The sequence below is a fragment of the Ambystoma mexicanum genome, chromosome 8 (genome assembly GCF_040938575.1).
Source record: "Ambystoma mexicanum isolate Mex_15411 chromosome 8, UKY_AmexF1_1, whole genome shotgun sequence".
NCBI classification, from domain to species: domain Eukaryota; kingdom Metazoa; phylum Chordata; class Amphibia; order Caudata; family Ambystomatidae; genus Ambystoma; species Ambystoma mexicanum.
Genome location: NC_090929.1, coordinates 1,150,092,159 through 1,150,111,862, shown reverse-complemented (window position 1 = coordinate 1,150,111,862; position 19,704 = coordinate 1,150,092,159). Strand labels below are relative to the sequence as shown.

General features: G+C 43.7%; 1 protein-coding gene across 8 annotated transcripts in view; it reads right to left on the bottom strand.

Annotated features, from left to right (window-relative positions):
* Positions 1 to 19,704, bottom strand: part of ANK3 (ankyrin 3) — a 2,768,233-nt gene that overhangs the window by 135,652 nt on the left and 2,612,877 nt on the right. For all 8 annotated transcript variants that reach the window (XM_069611214.1, XM_069611216.1, XM_069611217.1 and 5 more), the window contains one exon: positions 5,344 to 5,692. In XM_069611214.1, the coding sequence (XP_069467315.1) occupies positions 5,344 to 5,692 (349 nt within the window). The remainder of the gene's footprint in view (positions 1 to 5,343; positions 5,693 to 19,704) is intronic.

Below are 19,704 nucleotides of genomic sequence, written 5' to 3'. Positions count from 1 at the left end.
GATATCCAAGAGGGTGCCTGCCTCCTTAATGGATCAAGCTGCTGCAGCTCTCAGAAACAAACCCTGCAGGCATTTAATGATAATATCAGCATCAGTGCAGAGTAAACATAACATTCCAGACGGTGATGCACTTTTTTCCTCAGGCAGCATTGCCAGAGAAAAATGCACTTCAAAGCAGAGGTTCTGATACTTGTATTTCTAAGAAAACTCTCCCAAGGAAACAAGATGAAGTGAATAAACATTTGCATCTGGGGAAGGGCGCTCAGCCAATCAGGTGGCTGGAACAGAGGGAGAGAACACACTGTGTGCCGTGGTCCGTCACTGAGTGGCACCATCTTGATTGTTGGAAGGCAAAGGGAGCCTCTCGCTCGAGCCTGCTTAGGCTTGGGCTGGTGGGTCATTACCGGCCATGTCCACCCACACTGACGCCGGGTGATTGCCATGTTCAAGCATGGTTAATGGAGAACACTCTTGGTGTGGTCTGCAGGAACTGAGCTGAGCGTTTATACCTTCCCCATTGTTCCATATGTCAAAGCAGCATTATGAGAGATACAAATTAGCATTCTCCTGTGATGAAAGACCTGACACAGAAAGGCTACACTACTCATGTATGGTTTCACCATCGGTTGCTACACATGCTAGGGGACTAGAGAGATTTAGAGGAAAGAAGACTGGCACAACACAGTTCCGGTGGGGTGGGGGGGAGCAGAACTGCCCCCCACGACCAGGTCCAGTGTGAAATCCAAAATGCAAAAGGCAAGCCATAATGTAACCTCAGGCTAGGCCCCTCAGAGACCACCTGGCCCAAGGCACAAGGACAATCACACAGCAGGCCAGCCCCCTATTATCAAGTGCAACAGGTTGCCAGAGGCCCTACCTCAGGGGGTGGAGGAGGAGAGTATAAAAGCCCTGATGTGGGGTTTTGGAAAAGGAGATGAGGAGGATGGAGGGGAGACCACCTGAGACGTGAGGCTTACCAGAAAGATGTTGCTGTATTGAAGAAGGGCTACTATCTAAGAATGAGATACCATCTGAGAGGGGAGTCCCTGAAAGCAGGGAATTAAGTTCAGCAGAGACAGCTTCCAGGAAGTAGCTGGCAGACAGAACACTTTTCTGGGGGGGGGGGGGAGTCGTCCCGAGCCTCAAGGAGGAGGGTGGAGAGCATTTCCTTAGTACATAAGGAGGTTCCAGCTGGCCAGCCTGGTCCAGTGCAGATATCAGGCCCAAACAGCAGGGAGGTGCTTAAGAGATCCCGCTCAAGTTCAGAGGAACTAGACAATGTACAATGTAGAAGGTGTAGCATACTAGTGAAAATGAATCTGAACCACCAACTTGAGAAGGATCCAAAATCATCAGCCCACTGTGCTGGGAACGTTCAGGGAGTTTCCTTCCCTAAAGATGCTTTGGGAAGCCCAAAACCTGCAATCCAAAGCAAAGGCCACAGATTCTGTTCCATCACCCAGAATGTCACATAAACCCAGGCACATTCCCCTCAGAGACTTGCTAGAAGACTCTTGAACTGTAACTTCCTAGAGTAACGAGGGGAACGAGAGGGAGAGAAAGAGTGGGAGAGAGGAACAGAGATGCACTGAATGAGAAAGAGAGACCAAACCACACTCAACACAATTCTGGACAATTGAACGTATTGTATGTCAATTCTAAATTTGTAGCTGCTAAAAGTTCTTGAAGAAGGTCTACCTAGAAACGTTATGCTACTTTAGAGAATAAAATAATTTACCATGTCATAAGTGACTGGAATATTGGTATTGGTTGTAGGCAGATTACATGGATTCAGAATCCTAGAGAATGGTGGAAAAGGTCCCTGCCTGGTTACTGGAGTAGAGGATGGGGAAGACATGGGGACCCATTGCTGCCACATGTTACACAATACCATTCCAGGGGCAATGAGTATCCCCTGGCCTACCCCACAACGCCCATGCCATTTTGAAGGAGATTGCCCTTGTGCACTTTTAAAATTCTCCAAGCAAGAATAATGCAGCCAAACTAAAAGTACTTCTGTGGTAAAAACCGTTCCCAAAGATTTCCCTGTAAAGTAGTTGTGGGACCTCCCATCCTAGGAGGTATCCTGCGTGGCATTTATAAACCCACATAGCATAGTGCTAGAACCACCAGGGAAGGAGGATTTGCAAATTCCTGACTGCAAAGAGAACAATTTCCCATGAACAGCAGAATTGGGAAATTACATGGTCATTTCTAAAAATGGTATCTTCTGCAGTGATGTAGCATGCATGAGCAACTATGCACAAAGGTGACTGCTATATACATTCACTGCTGAAAAATACCTTACACAAACATGAATCACGCCACTTCTTGGAAGTAGCTCTGCTGCTACAGATATGCAAAGAGTGGAGTCCCAAGGTGGCGGCTGTCCTTGATCAACACTCAGGCCACATCTCTTTGTACCAAAGGGCTAGGGTGCCCAAGTGGCGGAAAACCTGCAATCAAAGTTCATCTAACCAGATCCAAAGCTTAATTATTTATGATGCATACCTGAGTGTGGTTATTTCGGGACAATCCAAAATATCCCAAAATCTTTGAGAAAATAGTGTGAGTGCTTTGAGAAAGAGAAGGGACTCTGGTGACAGTTGCAAAGAGTAGGAGATTGTGGCAAAACAGAAGGAGGAGGCTGGAAAGATGTGGCCCTAAAGAGGGAGTGGAGTAGTGAAGAAGAAAACAGGGATGAAATGGTGAGAAAGAACATTTGAAAGAGGGAGGTGGCTGGAGGGGGCCTGAAGAAGGAAAGGAAGAAGCACAGAGGAGGTTGAAACAAACATCCAAGAGGGGGGGGGGGGGGGAGTACATTCATGAAGAGATTGAAGGGGACACAAAAGGAGAGAAAGCAAATTATGTTGAGGAATAGGCTGTTGAGGAGGAGGCTGGAGAAGGCCAGGAAGAAGGAAGAGAAAAAACACCCCGAAGTTGAGAGCTGTGAGTGGAGGAGTAGTGGCAGTATGAGCATGTGGGGAATCGTAGAGGAGGTGGGAGAGAGAAAGGAGAGGAGGAGTGCGAGGCACACAAAAAACGTTCCTAGGCACAAGACCGTGTTGACTCACCAGTGAGGTATTCGAGAGAGGGTTCTTGGGGAATAAGTCAAGGACAATAAGATAGAGAGGTGGAGGAGGGACACTGGCACAATCCATAAGGAATCTCAGATGACCATTCTCATGGTGGAAGCTTTGGGGCTTATCTAGATGTCAAATAGCCCTCACTTCTACCAAGCCCTAACTCCCAAGTGCTCACGGTGCCCTGAGACACAGGAATGGGGTCTCACTAAGAATCAAGGACGAGAAGCAGAGGACCTGAGTCTACAAGAGGGAAATCAAACCCCAAGACGTTGAGTGACAGAGAAGTGAGAACGTGCCAGGGAAGGGACCCCTAAATTGAGGATTACGAAACCCAGAGACTCTGTTTTTGTACTCCAAACCGAAGACAGCTCATTGAGTTCTATTTTCCTTAATTGTTCCACAGTAATGTAACAATCCCCAATAAACATGCATGTTTTAAAACGTTACATGTTTGTGCCACCCTTATATTGATCCTACTCAACTTTGTGACAGTATGCATTTTAGTTGTGAAAACAGAGAACAGGAAAACAGGTGCACGCATAACAAACCTAAATGGCAAACCTAAATAGGAGATGCTTAGGAATATGTATAAAAGAATACATTTTTGACTTTGTTCAGTATTATTTTGCATACTTTCATGCTACCCACAGCAGATGCTATCAAAATGATATCATCCTGCTCCCTCACTGCGTTCCAAATGTGAATGAGAGCATGTTCCCTATTAGGGGTAGTCTGGTTACTATTTTATGAGGTAGAATGCTAGCCGACTACCTTCATCCAACCTACATCTATAATAGTAGATGGTTTTAAAATATAAGAGTTTGTTAGACCAGCTAGATAATGCATGACCAAATATAGTTCACAGCAAAAAGAAGACATTGACAATGGTGAAACCCTTAAACAAAGTGACTGCTCAGTTCCGTTAACAGTCTGGTTCATCTGAAAGTCAGGAAAAGGCAGACAAACATATTTGGTGTTCAAGTGCATGCTTATTCATATTCTAAAGTCAATCAGCCCATGGTCTCCTTCAAATCAATTGATTTCCGAAGTCTGAAACTACCTGTGCAACCCTTGAATTTGCATTATGAATCATCATACATTTCTAGAGAGTTAAAAATCTAACTGCAGCGTGAAGTACAATGGTTGCTGTGGCCATGTGATTCTACAGCAGGATCTAATAGGGCCCCATTGACAGGATCTTCCCCTTCAACCCATGGTCGCTACAGAAGGCCCATAGGGCACATTGTGGAACACGCTTGGGTGTCTCCCCAACCTCTGGATGCAAAGGCAACTCTGAGGGGCCCACAATCTTAAAAGGAATAAACAATGATACAAATCTAACAATATTCCTATTGGTGATTAACCCTAAACTAGCAAGGGTCATTCAGATGTGGGACATTTGCTCTGTTAATCGAGAAATTCTGCCCAACAGCCACACCTCTATGATGATGTCAACAAGGCAGATGTTTCTTGTAGGCTGGATCAGAATAATAAAGAAATGATTAGGCCCGCTGTTGTGCACACCATTCCATATAAAAGGCAATTAGCCTGGTTTGTTCTTGGGGTCTTAACATATGTTAGTAAGGGTAATCCAGACATGCAATGTTTGATCTCTGGGCCTAAAGAGATGCTTCACCTCAGTCACATCTCACTGATGACAACCAACAAGACAGACACACCTATATGGGTTTGCTGTTGATACTCTCATTCAGAGAGGAATTGCCTAGCATTTTGGGGCGGGACTGTCCTTGTAGGTGGGAGCAGAATGATACGGAAAAAGGATACTTCATGGCACCTAGCAGTAAAATAGGATTTCAGAACTTGAAGGGGTGCCAACCCATAAGATTATTTGGCATGGTTCATTTTCAGTTGAGAGACTCTCAAAATACTAATATACTTATCTTATGGGTATAGCACCCTCAGAGATCTGTATGGGGACGGGAAACAACTCTGCTTGGTTCATTTAACAGGCTATTATACTATATACTAGCCAGAGGTAGAGGGTGACGAGGAGGTAATTTTCATATTAAATTATATATATATATATATATCTCAGACATTTCTCTGATAAGGTGAGGACACACCTCAAACAAGAAGAGGAAGAAATACATTTCATAAACTATGCCACCAGGTAAAGGAATTAATTTAACAAATGTAATCTGTCGTTATATTTTAATTTGGGAATAATTTACCAATATGTGCAAACGTATACATTATATTTGGAACAATGCATAATTTTCAAAAACAAAATGCCTACCTTCTGTTCAGATTTTGTGCCCTCCTCCAAGAGAATGTTTGGCTTTGACTTGCCATCTTCTCCGTTCGTCCTCTTGACACTGACAGGCACAGAGTTTTTTGGCTCTCCTTTAGCTGTTCTGCTGAGCTCTTCACGAGGTTTCAGATGTGGCGTTGATGACAATGTTGTCTCCTCTGTAAATACAGAGGCCTGTGTTTTTGGCTTCAGCGATTCCTTGCTGCACAGTTGTCTGGGGCCAGCTGAAGGTTCCCTCACAGGTAGTGTTGACTCTGCTTCTGTTACTAACCCAGGGGAGCCTTTGCCAGCTTCCTTCAGATATGAGGTAATAGAATCCTTAAACTGGTCATGGCTATACACAGAGAAAAGGAAATATGCCTTAATAAAATGATCTTTTATATTTTCATAATCATTTCAGGATGTCCTTAAATACATTCTCCTCCTTAGGTCACATTTCTAGGAAGCTGCTAACAGGAAAATCCAAAGTCAGGAAATTAATGAAGCAAAAATGTGGCAGCTGAGTCATTCTCCAATGACAGATTCGCCAACATTAAGGCAAGGAATGATCTACAGTCTAAGAAAAAGAAAAATCCCAGTCTGTAACACTGGAGAAAATATATTTTGTGTTTGGAACCCATCATTCCGACATATATATTGATGATCTACATTTAGACAGTAAGCCCACCCTAACAAAGATTCTAGTCTTCATATTTGAAATATCTACATGCTTTAAATGTTCCAGCACTGGACATAACCCCAGCTGTCTATTATTATTATTATTATTATTATTATTATTAAGATAGTTATGTTATTGATATTTAGCAGGGAATTATAAAAGGAGGCTAACATTGTTAAGATCCAGGAGACATGCGCTACCCTTTTCAGTTGTAAATGAATTATATACACCAATTGATTGGCCATGGGAGGTGAGATATTTAAAAGCAAAGTTCTAGGTCAAAGCCATATTACACATTGTATTAAATAAAAATAAAGAATCCATACTTTCAGCTCATAAGGAAAATTGTCATTAAAGGGATTCAGCTAAGCATCAGGTGACGTGGAGCAGTGAATTGTACATTGGGGTAGATCAACATGATGCCCTTTTTTAATGTTTTAGGTAGCAGTGTTGCTGTGAACCACATCCTCCTCATGCTCCTAAAAACGAAAGAGATCATAAGGCTCACTGAACAAGTTGAAATAAACAATGTGGTTTGTACTTGAACAGGAACCCATTATGTAGCTGTCTAGTCCTCAATAAACCTCTTACTTGGACATGGCAATCCATTTTAAAAACACTTACCTGGCTACTGTGTAGATGTCTATTTTCCTCTGCTGTTCCCAATGATAAATGGATCATTCAACAAACAATCAAACATAGATCAAAATGATAAATCAGGCATTTCCTATTTCCTGATATGTTAGTAGAGCAGGGGAAGAATTAAAGGAGCTAGAAAGGGGTAAATTGTTTTCCAATCAGAAAGAACAAGTCTCCCTTTTGCAAATATTCTGAAAAGGTTACTCATCATAGTGACTCCTGTGTTCTTAGTCCAAATTCCCCTTTCCCACATACTTATCGGATGCCCCACAGAATGGGGGATGGGACCGGAGTCTGTTGCCAAGCAGCATTAATAGAATGTTCTGGTAGTACCAGCAGGGGCATGCTGATGGCCTGCCCCGGGCAGAACGTCCTCAGCGCGCTGCCCAACCATCAGCCCCTTTATCACGTCAGATTTGGAGGCTTTTTAGCAGGAAAGGGGGTGTGGGTGTATGGAAGAAAGGGGACTTCGGATGAAGCATTAAAGAATCACTATGGTGAGTAACCTTACTCTTACTACCGTCCTCTTCCCTCCATACTCATGGGAGATTCCAAATCATCCCTTAATTCAGAGTGGGGAGGTGATCTACTGCACAAACATGTTTCAAAGCACCACTTTCCCAAAGGCTCAGTTGCTCCTGGAGTGGTGATCTATCTTGTTGTAAAGCCCTCTGCTGCTTGAAAGGTAGATTTGCGCCATACGCAATAAAATAAAATCTAGTGAATGGTGTTGGCAGAAGTAATGTGGGGTGGCCCAAGTGGCGGCCCTGTAAATATGAAGTATGGGCACATGCCGGTGGTATGCGACCGAAGCAGACTTCACAATTACGAATACTAGCCACCGAGCCAGCCTGGCCTTTGAGGACCTCAACCCGAAGGTACTTCCTTCAAAGGTTACAAATAATCACAATTGTTTCTGAATTTCCTTTTTTCTTGCAAGGTAACATTTCATGACTTTTCCACATCCAGACTGTGCACGGCCCTCTCTGCCCCTGTGGACGGGGCTTTGTAAAAAAAACAGTAACTAGATGTCTTCATTAATCTTAGGCAAACAATGAGAATGTGTTCTTAGCACCATGTTGTCTCTATGAATGATATTATGGTTCCTCTGAGCACATCACCTGCAGTTTGCTTATTTCGTAGGCAGAGGTGATGGCAACCAAGAAAGCGGTTTTCACTGACACCCAACGAAGATCTGTTTTTGCCACAGGATCCTATGGTTTCTGTATCAGTGCTGAAATGGCGGTTGGGCTTCTCCTTTGAGGATAGCGCCTCAATAGGCCGTTAAAGTGTTTCTTGACCACAAGATTTGCCAGTGAGATGGTTATCAAACTGAGGTTAAGAGGTGCCTGCACCGCTGCCAAATGGGTTTACACAAGTGCACAAACATTCCTGTCTCTGCCAGGAGTGTTACAAACAATTGTATGCCATCCAAACACATCTCCAGTGGGTTCTTTAATTTCTGCTTGCACCAGTGGCAAAATATTGTCCACTTTCTTGTATATTGTGCCCTAATAGAACCCTTCATTGCAGCCTTCATTATTTCCGGGTGTCTTCCCGAAAGACATAGGTGACCATCAACTATGTCGTCAGGGTCCAGGCTGCTAGTTAAAACGACTGTGGGTTGGGGTGTAGAACCATCCCCTTCTGCTGATGTGGAAGGTCTGGCCTCACGGCAAAATCCAAGGAGCTTTGGTCCTAAGGGTCTCAAGATATGAATACAAATTCCTTTTGTGGTTCCGGAACTGTCAGCCTCAGAGATGGCAGATTAAGTGCTGAGCTCCTGTGCCTGCTTAATACTTATCCTAATAATTATGGCAGAGATCCCTGAACCTGTTGACACCATACAGCCTGCTAAGAGGCAGAAGGGTGAGGAAGAGAAGAGAGATGATAAGATTTTGGATATGCTCACTAAACTGAGGTTGGATGTTACAGACATCAAATCAAGGCTGATAAAGGCAGAGGAGAAGTTCATGGACCTCACTATCAAAGTGACTGCTGTTGAAGACCATCTTAATCTGGTGGATGACAGGGTGCTGCATTTGGTTGGTCAAGTGAGGCAGTTGGAGATTAATAATGAGAAGCTATTAGTCAAACTGTCTGAGCAGGAAAACTACCCAAGAAGAAATAACATCAGGATTGCAGGAATTCCTGAAAATGCAGAGAGGGAATCCAATCTCATTTTTGGAAAAGGTACTGGTTTCTATGCTACATTTGGATCCTAAGATATCACTGGATATTGAGAGAGCTCACAGATCCCTTGGTAAGAAACCTGCCTTGGGTCAGCGCCCTAGACATTTTATTGTCAAATTTCTAAGATTCCCAACAAGAGAGCTGATGCTAAGGAAGTCTCGTGAAATTGGAGACCTGGTATGGGGAGGGAACAAAATTATGATTTTTGCTGATCTCCGTAGAGATGTTACGGAAAAAAGAAAATATTTTGGAGTGGCAAAGGAAAAGGCACGACTCAAGAAATTAAAGTATTATATGATTTATTCGGCAATTTTCCGTGTGGTTGTGGATGGACAGTTACACTTTTTTCCTGATCATAGGAGTGCAGAAGCTTTTTTATCTGACTCAACTGATGTGGATTGTGAGCCTATGGAAGCTTCAACATCTTCTATAAGTCCGAAAATAACAACAAAAAAGAAAAGATAATTTATTCCTCAGCCTGGTGTATTGGCATTGGATGTTTATTTGACTTATTGACTTTTTTTTGGTCACTTTTAGGTGTTTTTTGTTTACCGTTATGGTGCGGCCGTTGGAGTTTTGTTTTGATTTCATCGGGTGCACGAGAAGCTGGGTCCTCATTGCACGGATGTTTGAAGAAGGGAACTTCAGTATGTGCTCTTACGCATGTTATTTCCGGGTTGGAGCGGCCATGGAGTTTCTTTTTCGGGACTTGCCTCGGCAGTGTTGATGGTGCAGTCTCATCATGATGAATTTTACAGTGAGGAGGGCGGCGTGTTCATGGTGCGAATGACACCGCAGGCTGTGTCAGTAGTCAGCCCAGGTATGGTGTTGGGGGTCGTGTTCGTTCGTATATTGCAACCGGTTATGGGTAAGAGGGAATTTTAATGAAGAGGTTGTGTCAAGACTTCGTCTGAGGCAACGCCGTTGACTGTGCTCATCGGAGAGGTTGGGGACCCAGGCTGCGGAGGCTGAACTTCGCATGTGCCCGGCAAAGGCTGGGGGCCAGTGGGCATGGGCCTGTCAGCCAGTCAGTTCGGTGACCATTTGCCTGGAGCCACCACTCGCTCTGGAAGACGTCGGGCAGGAGTGGGGCTCCCGAGTGCAGGACAACTCCACGTCCACTTTATATAATGGGTGAGCTCAGCTTTGAAAATAAATGGGGCACTAACTCTTACTCCGAGACACTGTCACGCCAAGAAGTAAAAGGCAGAGGTGTGTGCTATAAATCTCTGTTAAATACTATAACGTAACCTGGCACATAGCATGATGTGGAACTGGCAAGTCAAGGATAATGTTTCAGGTTCAGCGACTATTTAGCATTAAACTATAAACCTTGAGTCCAGTCAACAATGCTCCAGAATGCTGCTGTACTCATCTTCAAGTTATTTGGCATTTTGGGATTTGTCAGGCGGAATGTTTGTCAAAAGAGATTCATGAGGGGAAAGACAAGTGACACCATATTGGCACGCAATATTCTGAAAGCCTCACTGCTGTACTACCGCCTCGCTGTAGATGACGGTAGTATACCATCACTTCAATGATCACTCAGTGTCCACCTGATGGGGCATTTCATATTGTCTTAACAGTTGGTCCTATTGATGGAGGATATGCATATGACATGTGTTTGGTTTATGTGACTTAATGTACCTAAATGCTCCCACTATTACGGAACATCTTTGTTATTGAAACCGCGCGCACTAGTCACTGTTTTTTTAGCTGGGGCCAGGGCACCGTGTAGGGGAATGCTAGCATGCTGTAGGCTTTAAGCTCTAACATAGGGAGAGCGCGAATATTGTATCAATGTTGCTTAACCCGGACATGGTGGGTAGAGGCACAGCGGCCACGTGACACTTTTTCACCCTGTCATGCAGTGGATGCCTTTTCAATGGTGGAGAGTCATGCACTCTGAGGTTCTTGCTTGCCATAGTTCCGTTGGTGGAAATATATATGTAATCAGTGACTGGGCAGTGAGTAGTAGACGAGGTGTGTACAGGCAGTGCTGAGTTTGCCTGAACATAGTGTTGTTGCACCTTTCTGATGTGAGGAGTCCATTGCTTTGCATTCTAACCCTGCATGATGGAGGTTGAGACCTTTTGTGTTACAAAGTCAAGTTAACACTGAGCATAATTTTGGATGGGGGTCCCTTCCTATGGATTGCTGAGATTCCAGGATTTGCAGAGTGAATTGCCGGGCAAAGGCAGTTGGGGGAGAAGATGTGGTTGGGGGGACTGCTCTATAATGTGGACTCATTTACAAGGTCTGCTTAGGGTTTTGTTATTGTTGGCCCCTGTTGCCCATGTAGCTTTAGGCTGTAGCTTTAGGCTGGTTGTTGCTTACTTTCTACTGATGCCTTCTAGGTCATAGTGGGGGGTTGATGAGAGGGATTGTTGGGTTTGGTGAAGGTTCTGGGACTTGTTACTGAGGGATTTAGAGGAAGATATTCTATTAGTAAATTGTTGGGCATAGGGTTCTGGGGTGATGGTTGGAATAGGTAATGATTTTGTACATAATGGTATTTTGTTGAAATCCAGGATATATTGGGTTTCGTACAGTCGATGCTATTTTGTGTGTGTGTATGTTGTCCTTTGTTATAAGTGTGGTTCGGGGTGGGAGGGTGATATGTGTGTTGCTCTGCTCTATTTGTTGGGTTTAATATTTGTCATAATGTTTAATGGAAAGATTGATAGTGATTAATAGTCTATGAGTGTGTGTGATAATATGGAGTGTATTGGAGAGCTATGAAAGGGCCTGTTTTGTTTTGTACTTGGAATGTGAAAGGGTTGAATTGTGTGCGAAAGAGAAAGAAGATGCGGACTAAGCTTTGGTGGGAAAAAATTGATGTGGCAGTTTTGCAAGAAACACATTTAATTGATGGCACTGGTGATTCTCTGACTAATTGAAGATACACAAACGTTTTCTTAAATTGCTACTCCTCCAACTCTCGGGGTGTTGGAATTTTGTTGAGAAAAGGTTTGGATGCCTGTGTTGAAAAAGTGAGTATGGATGGTGAAGGACGTATTATACTTATTGATCTTAAATGTGAGGGCATGTTGTTGACGGTTGGATCGGTATATGGGCCATGTGTGGGGCGTGGGGGCTTTTTTGACTCACTGAAGAAGATGCTTGGTGATATGGGGGGCTAAATTATTGTTTTGGAAGGGGATTTTAATTGTGTGATTGATCCCAAAATGGACAGGTCCTCGATGTGCAATTTTACCAGACAAAAATCAAGTAAGGAGTTTCGGAACTTCCTGGAAGTATATGATTTAGTGGATACTTGGAGACATTTTCATTGGAGGGACAGGGAGTTCTCGTTTTATTCATCAGTGCATAATTCTTATTCTAGGCTGGATTACGTGTTAGTGTCGGATAGTTTAATTGAGAGTGTAAAAGAGGTGTCTATGGAGAGCGACACATTTCGGATCACTCAATGGTAATAGCTAAGTTGATGCTGCTCGCTGAAAGGCAGGGACCTAATAGATGGAGGTTGAAACCTTTTGTGTTACAAAATCAAGATGCCATTGACGCATTAATAAACTTTATACCAAATTTCTTTGAGTTGAATGAGGGTATGGCTGACAACATGGTGGTGTGGGATGCTTTTAAGGCTTCTGTTAGAGGGAAACTGATGAACTGGACGGCAAGAATGCGAAGGGTAGGTGAGGCCAGACTGGTGGAGCTTGAAAAGGAACTTGGAGACTTACAACGATATGATGCTTTATCAAGAGAGGAGAATGTTAGACTTAAGATCTTGGATGCTGAGGAATTACTAAAAAATGAGGTGGACACACAAGTTGAGAAGGGATTGTATTACATGAAACAAAAGTAGTGGGAGCAGGCGGATAAAGCAGGGAAGCTGTTGGCAAGTAGATTGAAGAGTTATTCGAAGAGCGTGTATGTCCAAAGAATTGTGGATAAGTCTGGAAATTTGGTGATTAAGAAAGGTAAAATTGGTGAATGTTTTTGCTCCTTTTATGCTAAATTGTATACAGAAGATATTGCACCACAAATAGGTGATTTTGATAGATTCTTTAGAATATTTGAACTCCCAGTGCTTTCTGATGAAGGTAAATGTTTTATGGAGGCACTGATTACAGTCCTAGAGGTTTTTTGGGTAATTGAGGAAATGAATATGGGTAAATCTCCGGGGTTGGATGGTTTGACGGTAGAATTGTATCAAAAATTTGGTGAATTGTTGGCACCATGTTTGTGTGAATTATATAACAGTTTTTTGAGGGAGGGGCGGTTACGTGATTCGATGAAGGAGGCAATCATCACGGTGATCCCGAAACCTGGAAAGGATATTACTAAGTGCAATAATTATCGGCCTATCTCCTTACTTAATGTAGATTTTAAAATGTTCACGAAAATACTGACAGTAAGGCTTAAAAAATATATGGGTGATTTGGTGGAGCGTTCTCAGACAGGATTCATGGAGCGAAGGTATGGATATGATAATATCCGGACTCTCAGATATTTTGAGCTTGCCGGACTCGGAAATAAAGGATTTTTTGTTGATTTTCTTAGACGCCGAGAAGGCCTTTGATAGGGTGAATTGGGGTTTTCTGAATTATACGCTGTCGAAGTTGGGTTTTGGTCCCTGCTTTATTAAGGCTATTCAAGCTCTTCAGACTGGCATCTCGGCAAAGGTGTGGGTAAATGGGGGGTTTTCTACGCCATTTCCGTTGTTTAGAGGCACTCACCAAGGTTGCCCTTTGTCGCCACTGTTATTTAATTTAGCGTTGGAACTTTGGTTGCCATATATACGTCAGATGGGATGTATCAGAGGATTTGCAGTGGGAGAAGGGGAAGTAAAGGCTCTAGCTTATGCGGATGATGTGGTGGTTATCTTGAATGATCCTGTTGTAGGGGGTCAACTATTAAGGGAGGTCTTTGAAGAGGTGGGTAAGCTATCTGGGTATCGGATCAACTGCGATAAGGATGGTATTGCCGGTAAGGGCTTCTCCTGAGTGTGAACAGCTGCTCGGGTGGAACTGTAAATGGGAATACTCTAGTGTGAAATATTTGGGTATTCATATTACTTGAGATTTTGGAAAGTTGCTAAGTTATAATGTGGATAAAATCATTGAGGTTCTTAGGCGGGATATCATGAGATGGGGACGTGTTAATCTCACTCTTTGGGGCAAAGTTAATGCTATTAAAATGATTTTGCTACCAAGGATTCTGTATGTTGTTCAATCTTTGCCTTTGCATTTTACAAGGGGAGCATTTGCACGTGTAGATAGAATGTTTCAGGATTTTCTGTGGGGAGTTGGGAAGAGGGCCAAGATTCCCCGGTACATTATGTTCAGGAAAGTTAAAGATGGGGGATTTGGGTACCCTGTATTGAAAAACTACTGTAGTGGTTTTTTGTTAAAGAAAGTGTTTAATTACTCTGGTGTGGATCTGAACCGGGTGCCGTGGTGGGTACAAATTGAGATGCAGCGGTTTTTGCCTTATGATATTAAATGTTTGTTTTCATTTGGAAGGTTGCCTAAGAAGGCACAGTGTTTGAAATCAGTATTAGCTACCAAGGAAGCATTGTCGTTGTGGATTGTGGGTACTGTTAGGGACTATATCTTTATGAAGAGGCTTCACTTTGGCATAATCCTGGTCTGCAGTACAATAATAAGGTATGGCTTGGAAGAGTTGGATTCAGAGAGGAGTTTTGATTATTAGTGATGTGTGGAATGATGCTGGGGTAGTGCCTTTTGGGAGTTTAGTTGAGAAATTTGGCTTGAGGAACAGAGAACTGAGAAGGTATGATATTTTGGTAGCTTTACTCTTGGAACAGAGAGAAATGTTGGATGCTCCATTCTTGAAAAAGCCGGGGAATTTTGACATATTGGAAATGAGTTTACAAAAAGTGTCTACATTTATGCAGTTTATGCAACCGGATGGACAATGGTTGGACTCGTGGGAAAAGTTGAGGTTGTCGTGGACGGAGGAGTTGGGCAGGGAACTCACATTGAGAGAATGGGATAAGATTTGGAGAGTGCCGACGACTGCCAAAGTGGATTTGCAATTACGCTACATACATCAACGGATATTGGCCAGACTATATTGGACTCCAGTACGTATGTGTAAATTGGGTTTAGTTGATGATTTGTGTTGGGGTCGTGGGAAAGAACGGGGTACTCTGTTGCATATGTTGAGGCATTGTGAAAGGTTGGTAAGCTTTTGGAGGAAGTTATTGACAGGATTGATCAGATCTGAGACATTGTTTACCCACGTAATCCCTTAGCAGTTATATTCCTGACATATGGTGGTGGGCGTGATGCGAGTTGGGTGATATTGAGTGGGGTACGTAAAGTTTTGTTGGTGGCAGTTAAGCAAGTGTTGAAGGTCTGGAAGACACGAAAAAAGCTGACAGTAGAGGAGTGGATTTTGGATGTTAGAGCTTTATCGAGGTTTGAAAAACTATGTTTAGCAAACAAAACAAGGCAGAACTTTATGATGAAATGTGGGAGAATTTTAATGACCTTTATGGATAATGAGTTATAGAGTGAATTGTTTACCTTTAGGTATTATACATATAGGGGGGGTTGTGTTGTTTATGTGGTTGTTTTGTGTAGTCTTGTGTTTCTGTTATTTGTTTCATACATTTGGTTTGGTTTTAAATTGATCTTACACTTTAATATGGTGGGATACGGGGTTATGGTGTGAAATTCTGTTGTATTGATTCCCGCTATTGTATATTTTGCTTTTCAATGACTTGTTATGATGATGCTGTTTGTTGAATATTGTTGAAAATAAGAAATAAAGAGTTTTAAAATAAATAATTCCTTTTGTGCCAATTCAGCACTATTACAATTAGATGGCAGGTCCTGGTTCATTTTAACTTGCGGAGGACCATCAAAACTAATGGTATTGGTGGAAATAACGTTTTTGATGGTCCCAGATGAGAAAAAGGTGTCTTCCTGCAAACCTTTGCCTGCCCCCTTCCAGGAGGCTTACAGTGTGCACTTCTGGATGTGGCAAGTTGAAAAGAGGTTGGAGTTCCACACTCCTAAAATACTGGAGCCAGGAACTCCACAGGCAAATCTCACTTGTGGGGGGCATGAGACTTCCTGCTCAAGGCATCTGCCTGACATTCAATTTCCCTGCTAGGTGGGCAGCTATGGGAAAGATTGAATACTGGAAACACCAGTTCAATATATCTAGGGCCAATAACAGAGTGGCAGGGGATCCTGAGCCCCCTCCTTGTTGATGTAGAACATTGTTGTTTTGTTGTCGGCATATAACATGAAACAACAACCACGTAGGAAGGGCAGGAACGCTTTCGGTAGCAGGAAAACATCCGTCAGTTCGAAGAAATGTATGTGGTGCATTCGATCTTCGGGCCACATAGGCCATGGACCTCCCCACTGTTCCAGCACTGCACTGTAGCCCAAAACACTCAAGTCCATGATAGTGGAGGAGGGGCTTGAGACAGGTTTATTCCTACCAATCACCACAGCTGATATAATGACACATGGCCATCTATAGGCTTAGATTGTGCCTGTGCAGCCTGCAGCCCCTGTGCATAGAGGTGATGTTGAATCTGACAAATTTGCATTCTCGCATGTGGGATAACCACAATGCATGAGGCCATCATGCCTAGAAGGCACTGAAACGTTAGCACTGTGAGGGGCGCGTTGTTCAGAAATTCCTTGAATAATGAGTGAATTGACACAATCTGGTCTGTGGGGGGTAAGCCCTCCCCTGTGTACAGTCCTAACATTTTACAATCGCTTTTTCGGTTCCATTGTTGATTTGTCCATATTGATAGTTAGTCCCAGCACAGGTCTATATATGGTTCCTTGTTGACACTAATATGAGACTGGAGCTTCCATTACTTTCAAAAACACCCTCAGAGCTGAGCTCAACCAAATGGCAGAAACTTGTAATGGTAGTATGTTTTGAGTATGCTGAAGCAGATAAACTTTCTTTAGGGTTACCAGATTCTGATATACATGTATGCGTGCTGGAGATCAAAGCCAATCCACCTCCATGAGAGAAGACAGAATCTGTCAAGCGTGAACATCTTGAATTTATCTACTTAGAGACAAGCATTGAAAAGCAAAAGGTTCAGAATAGTTCTCCAATCAGTCCTGTCCTCCTTTGGAGAAGAAGCCAACCAGTGGTGCTCTAGATGCATTGCGTCTTTGGCATCCACCTTCAGTAATTTCTGAATGGCCTCAATGAAGTTTGATAAAAATTGTTAAGGACGGTGGGCAGGGTTGGAGTGGATGGTATGTTAAATGGGAAGTTTGAAGTGTAAGGGAGGCATGGTATCACAAGTATGACACTGACACAAGAGGTACAATTTGTCAAATCTTTAATCAATTTTCAGGGTTTGGCCTTCCACACTAAAGTCTCTTATCCAGCTTTCAAAAGTTCTTTCCCAGTTCAACAAAAAGTTAACGCAGGTCTCCCTCGATCGACTCAGACCTCTCAAAGCAAAAGTTCAAAGCAAAAGTTCATATAGGTCTTCCTCAGTCAGGCTCGGACCTTTCAATCATAGCACTTGCAGGGGTTCCCTTCCCCAAGCTTGATTCACATTCTTTAGGGGTCCTCTTCCCCTAACTTATAGCACTTCCTGTCTCCCTCTGTCGGGCCTGGACCTTCCTGATGTCGAAGACTTTTGAATGTGCAAGGCTTTGACTGTAGACCTCCGCAGGACCACTTTGACTTTCCCTTCAGTTCACACTCTTGTGTTAGTTGTCCCATTGTCTCTTGATCTGGGTAGTTCAAAATCAAAAGCACAAAAGTTCAACATTCACCTTTCACTTCCCCTTTTGCCGGGGTTACTATTGACCATTTCGCATCTTATAGTTCATTCACTTTGTTGCCGCGTTACATCAAAACATTTCAACTTTCGCAGAGACTTTCGAGTGGGCTACTTCCTTTCGCCGGACCACTCCGCTACACGGTATGAATGGCTCAACAGTTATAAGTAATTTAAAGTTCACCAAAGGTCTGCCTTCCTTCGCGTCTCATCCACACACGTTCAGCCTTCAATTGGGAGATTTACTGTTGCAACTTCAATCTTTCCTTAACACACACTGGCCTTTCATGTCACTCGCTAACTTACCGGCTGTGTACATTCCTTTCTTGTCATTGCGGTTTTAATTCACAATTCGAGGTTAATACCACAGGCTTGGCCTCGCGTCCCCAACTCTGTCGTTCACCCGTGAGGGTCACTGGTGCCCTTGAAACACAATGTAGTCTTCTAGTTTGGGATTTGCCCTTCTCTGCGTAACTTTCACAGCTCTTCGGAGGCAACAACCTCCTGCAGGGATCTCCTGGATTTCTCTACCCTTTGCTCTCGTCCTTCTGTCGGCCACTCTGCTCCAGTAGGTTCACCTTCGCCCTGGAAGTTCTGCTCCTTCTTGTGCTGCACCTTGCTCAGAGTGCCTCTCTATGTTCTGCCTATCCGTGTGGGAAGAGCTAATTGGTATCAGATGTATGTAATTAAAGTCAATTGCCTGAACTGATTAGCGGGACATGTCCAATGTGATAGGTAAGGGTTAGCCTCTTTACTCTCAGTCGCCCTCTTCCTTTGCCCAGTGTTTTTGTAGAAAGTGGGTGAGGGGGGGAGTTGGGACGTTGGAAAATCCTATAAAATAGGATGGGTCATGGGTACGGAAACGGGGGGAATTGTAACGCTCACCTGATTCCCACGGAGGCGCTGGTCTAGGCAGGAAGGAGTCTGTGACTCGAAAAGTGATGTGCAGGACTCGATTGGCTTCTGGGGCTGAACCTCTTCGCACTGTGTGTCGAACTCGAAGGGTGAGATTTCTGCAGATGAAAGAATATATGGGGTTAAAGATCTGGGCAATTGAGTGTCCTCTCTCTCTCTCTCTCTCTCTCTCTCGTCTAAGCTTCTCCGTAGAGCCCCCAGGTCAACGTGCTCACCTTAGATAGGTGAATGCTGGGCTCTCCATCTGCGTCTGGTGCAGGGAGCCGTTGCCAGTTCCTTCACTGGGTGACCCTAGGCCTCTTAACATCAGAGGATCGCAACCGTCGTTAACAGCACGAGCGGTGAGTTTCCGGACACCTTTTAGTCCATATAGTCTTTAGGTGCGTGGACACGTAAGTATTGAACAGGGCTCGGAATAATGCTTTCTTCTATTTGTTTTGCAGGGCTCTAGCGTTAGAAGATGGAATGAAGAGAGCCAAAGCTGGAGCCAGAGCCTTGGAAAGAAGCGCTTGGAAATGCGTGAGTAAATGCAAGCGCTTTAACTGTCTCTTTCCTTCACAGCTGTGAGTTCGTGCTGAAGAGGTGCTGGAAAACGCCGGAGTAGTTGCAGGCGCTCTATTGTGGAGAGCGCGATGGGCGTAAGTAAATACCCGTCTAATGTCTCTTCTTTTGTCTTTCCGATGCTGGGTTTCAGTGTTGAAAACATCTGGAATTCGCGGATTGCCGGTAAGTAATAACTATGCTTTTGTCTCCACAGGCGGAGGTGCAGCGTGAAGAAATGGTCGCTGCCGATGGACCAGGTAAGGAATGCGTTGCATGTGAAGTCGTCGTGCTAACCTGTTGTTTCTTGTCTTTTACAGGCGCTGCTGAAGACTGTATACTGGAATGGTAAGTATTGTTCTTGCAGGTACAGGATCGGAAGAAGAAAAGCTGGAACAGACTTGGTGAGCGTTCTGCTGCAGATGCAGAATAACGCGAAGCACGTTTCATCAATCGGGTGTGGTTTAAATAGCCTAGGAGTGATGAGGTGTCTTCCTCCACGGCCCCGCCTAGGTAAGAAAAGAGTTCCTGTTCCAGAAGAGTTCCAGTGTTGTATCCAGGGCGTGGAGCTTGCCCCACCCAGGTAAGAAAATAGTTCCGGCTTACAGAGGATTCCTATGTAGCTGGTAAG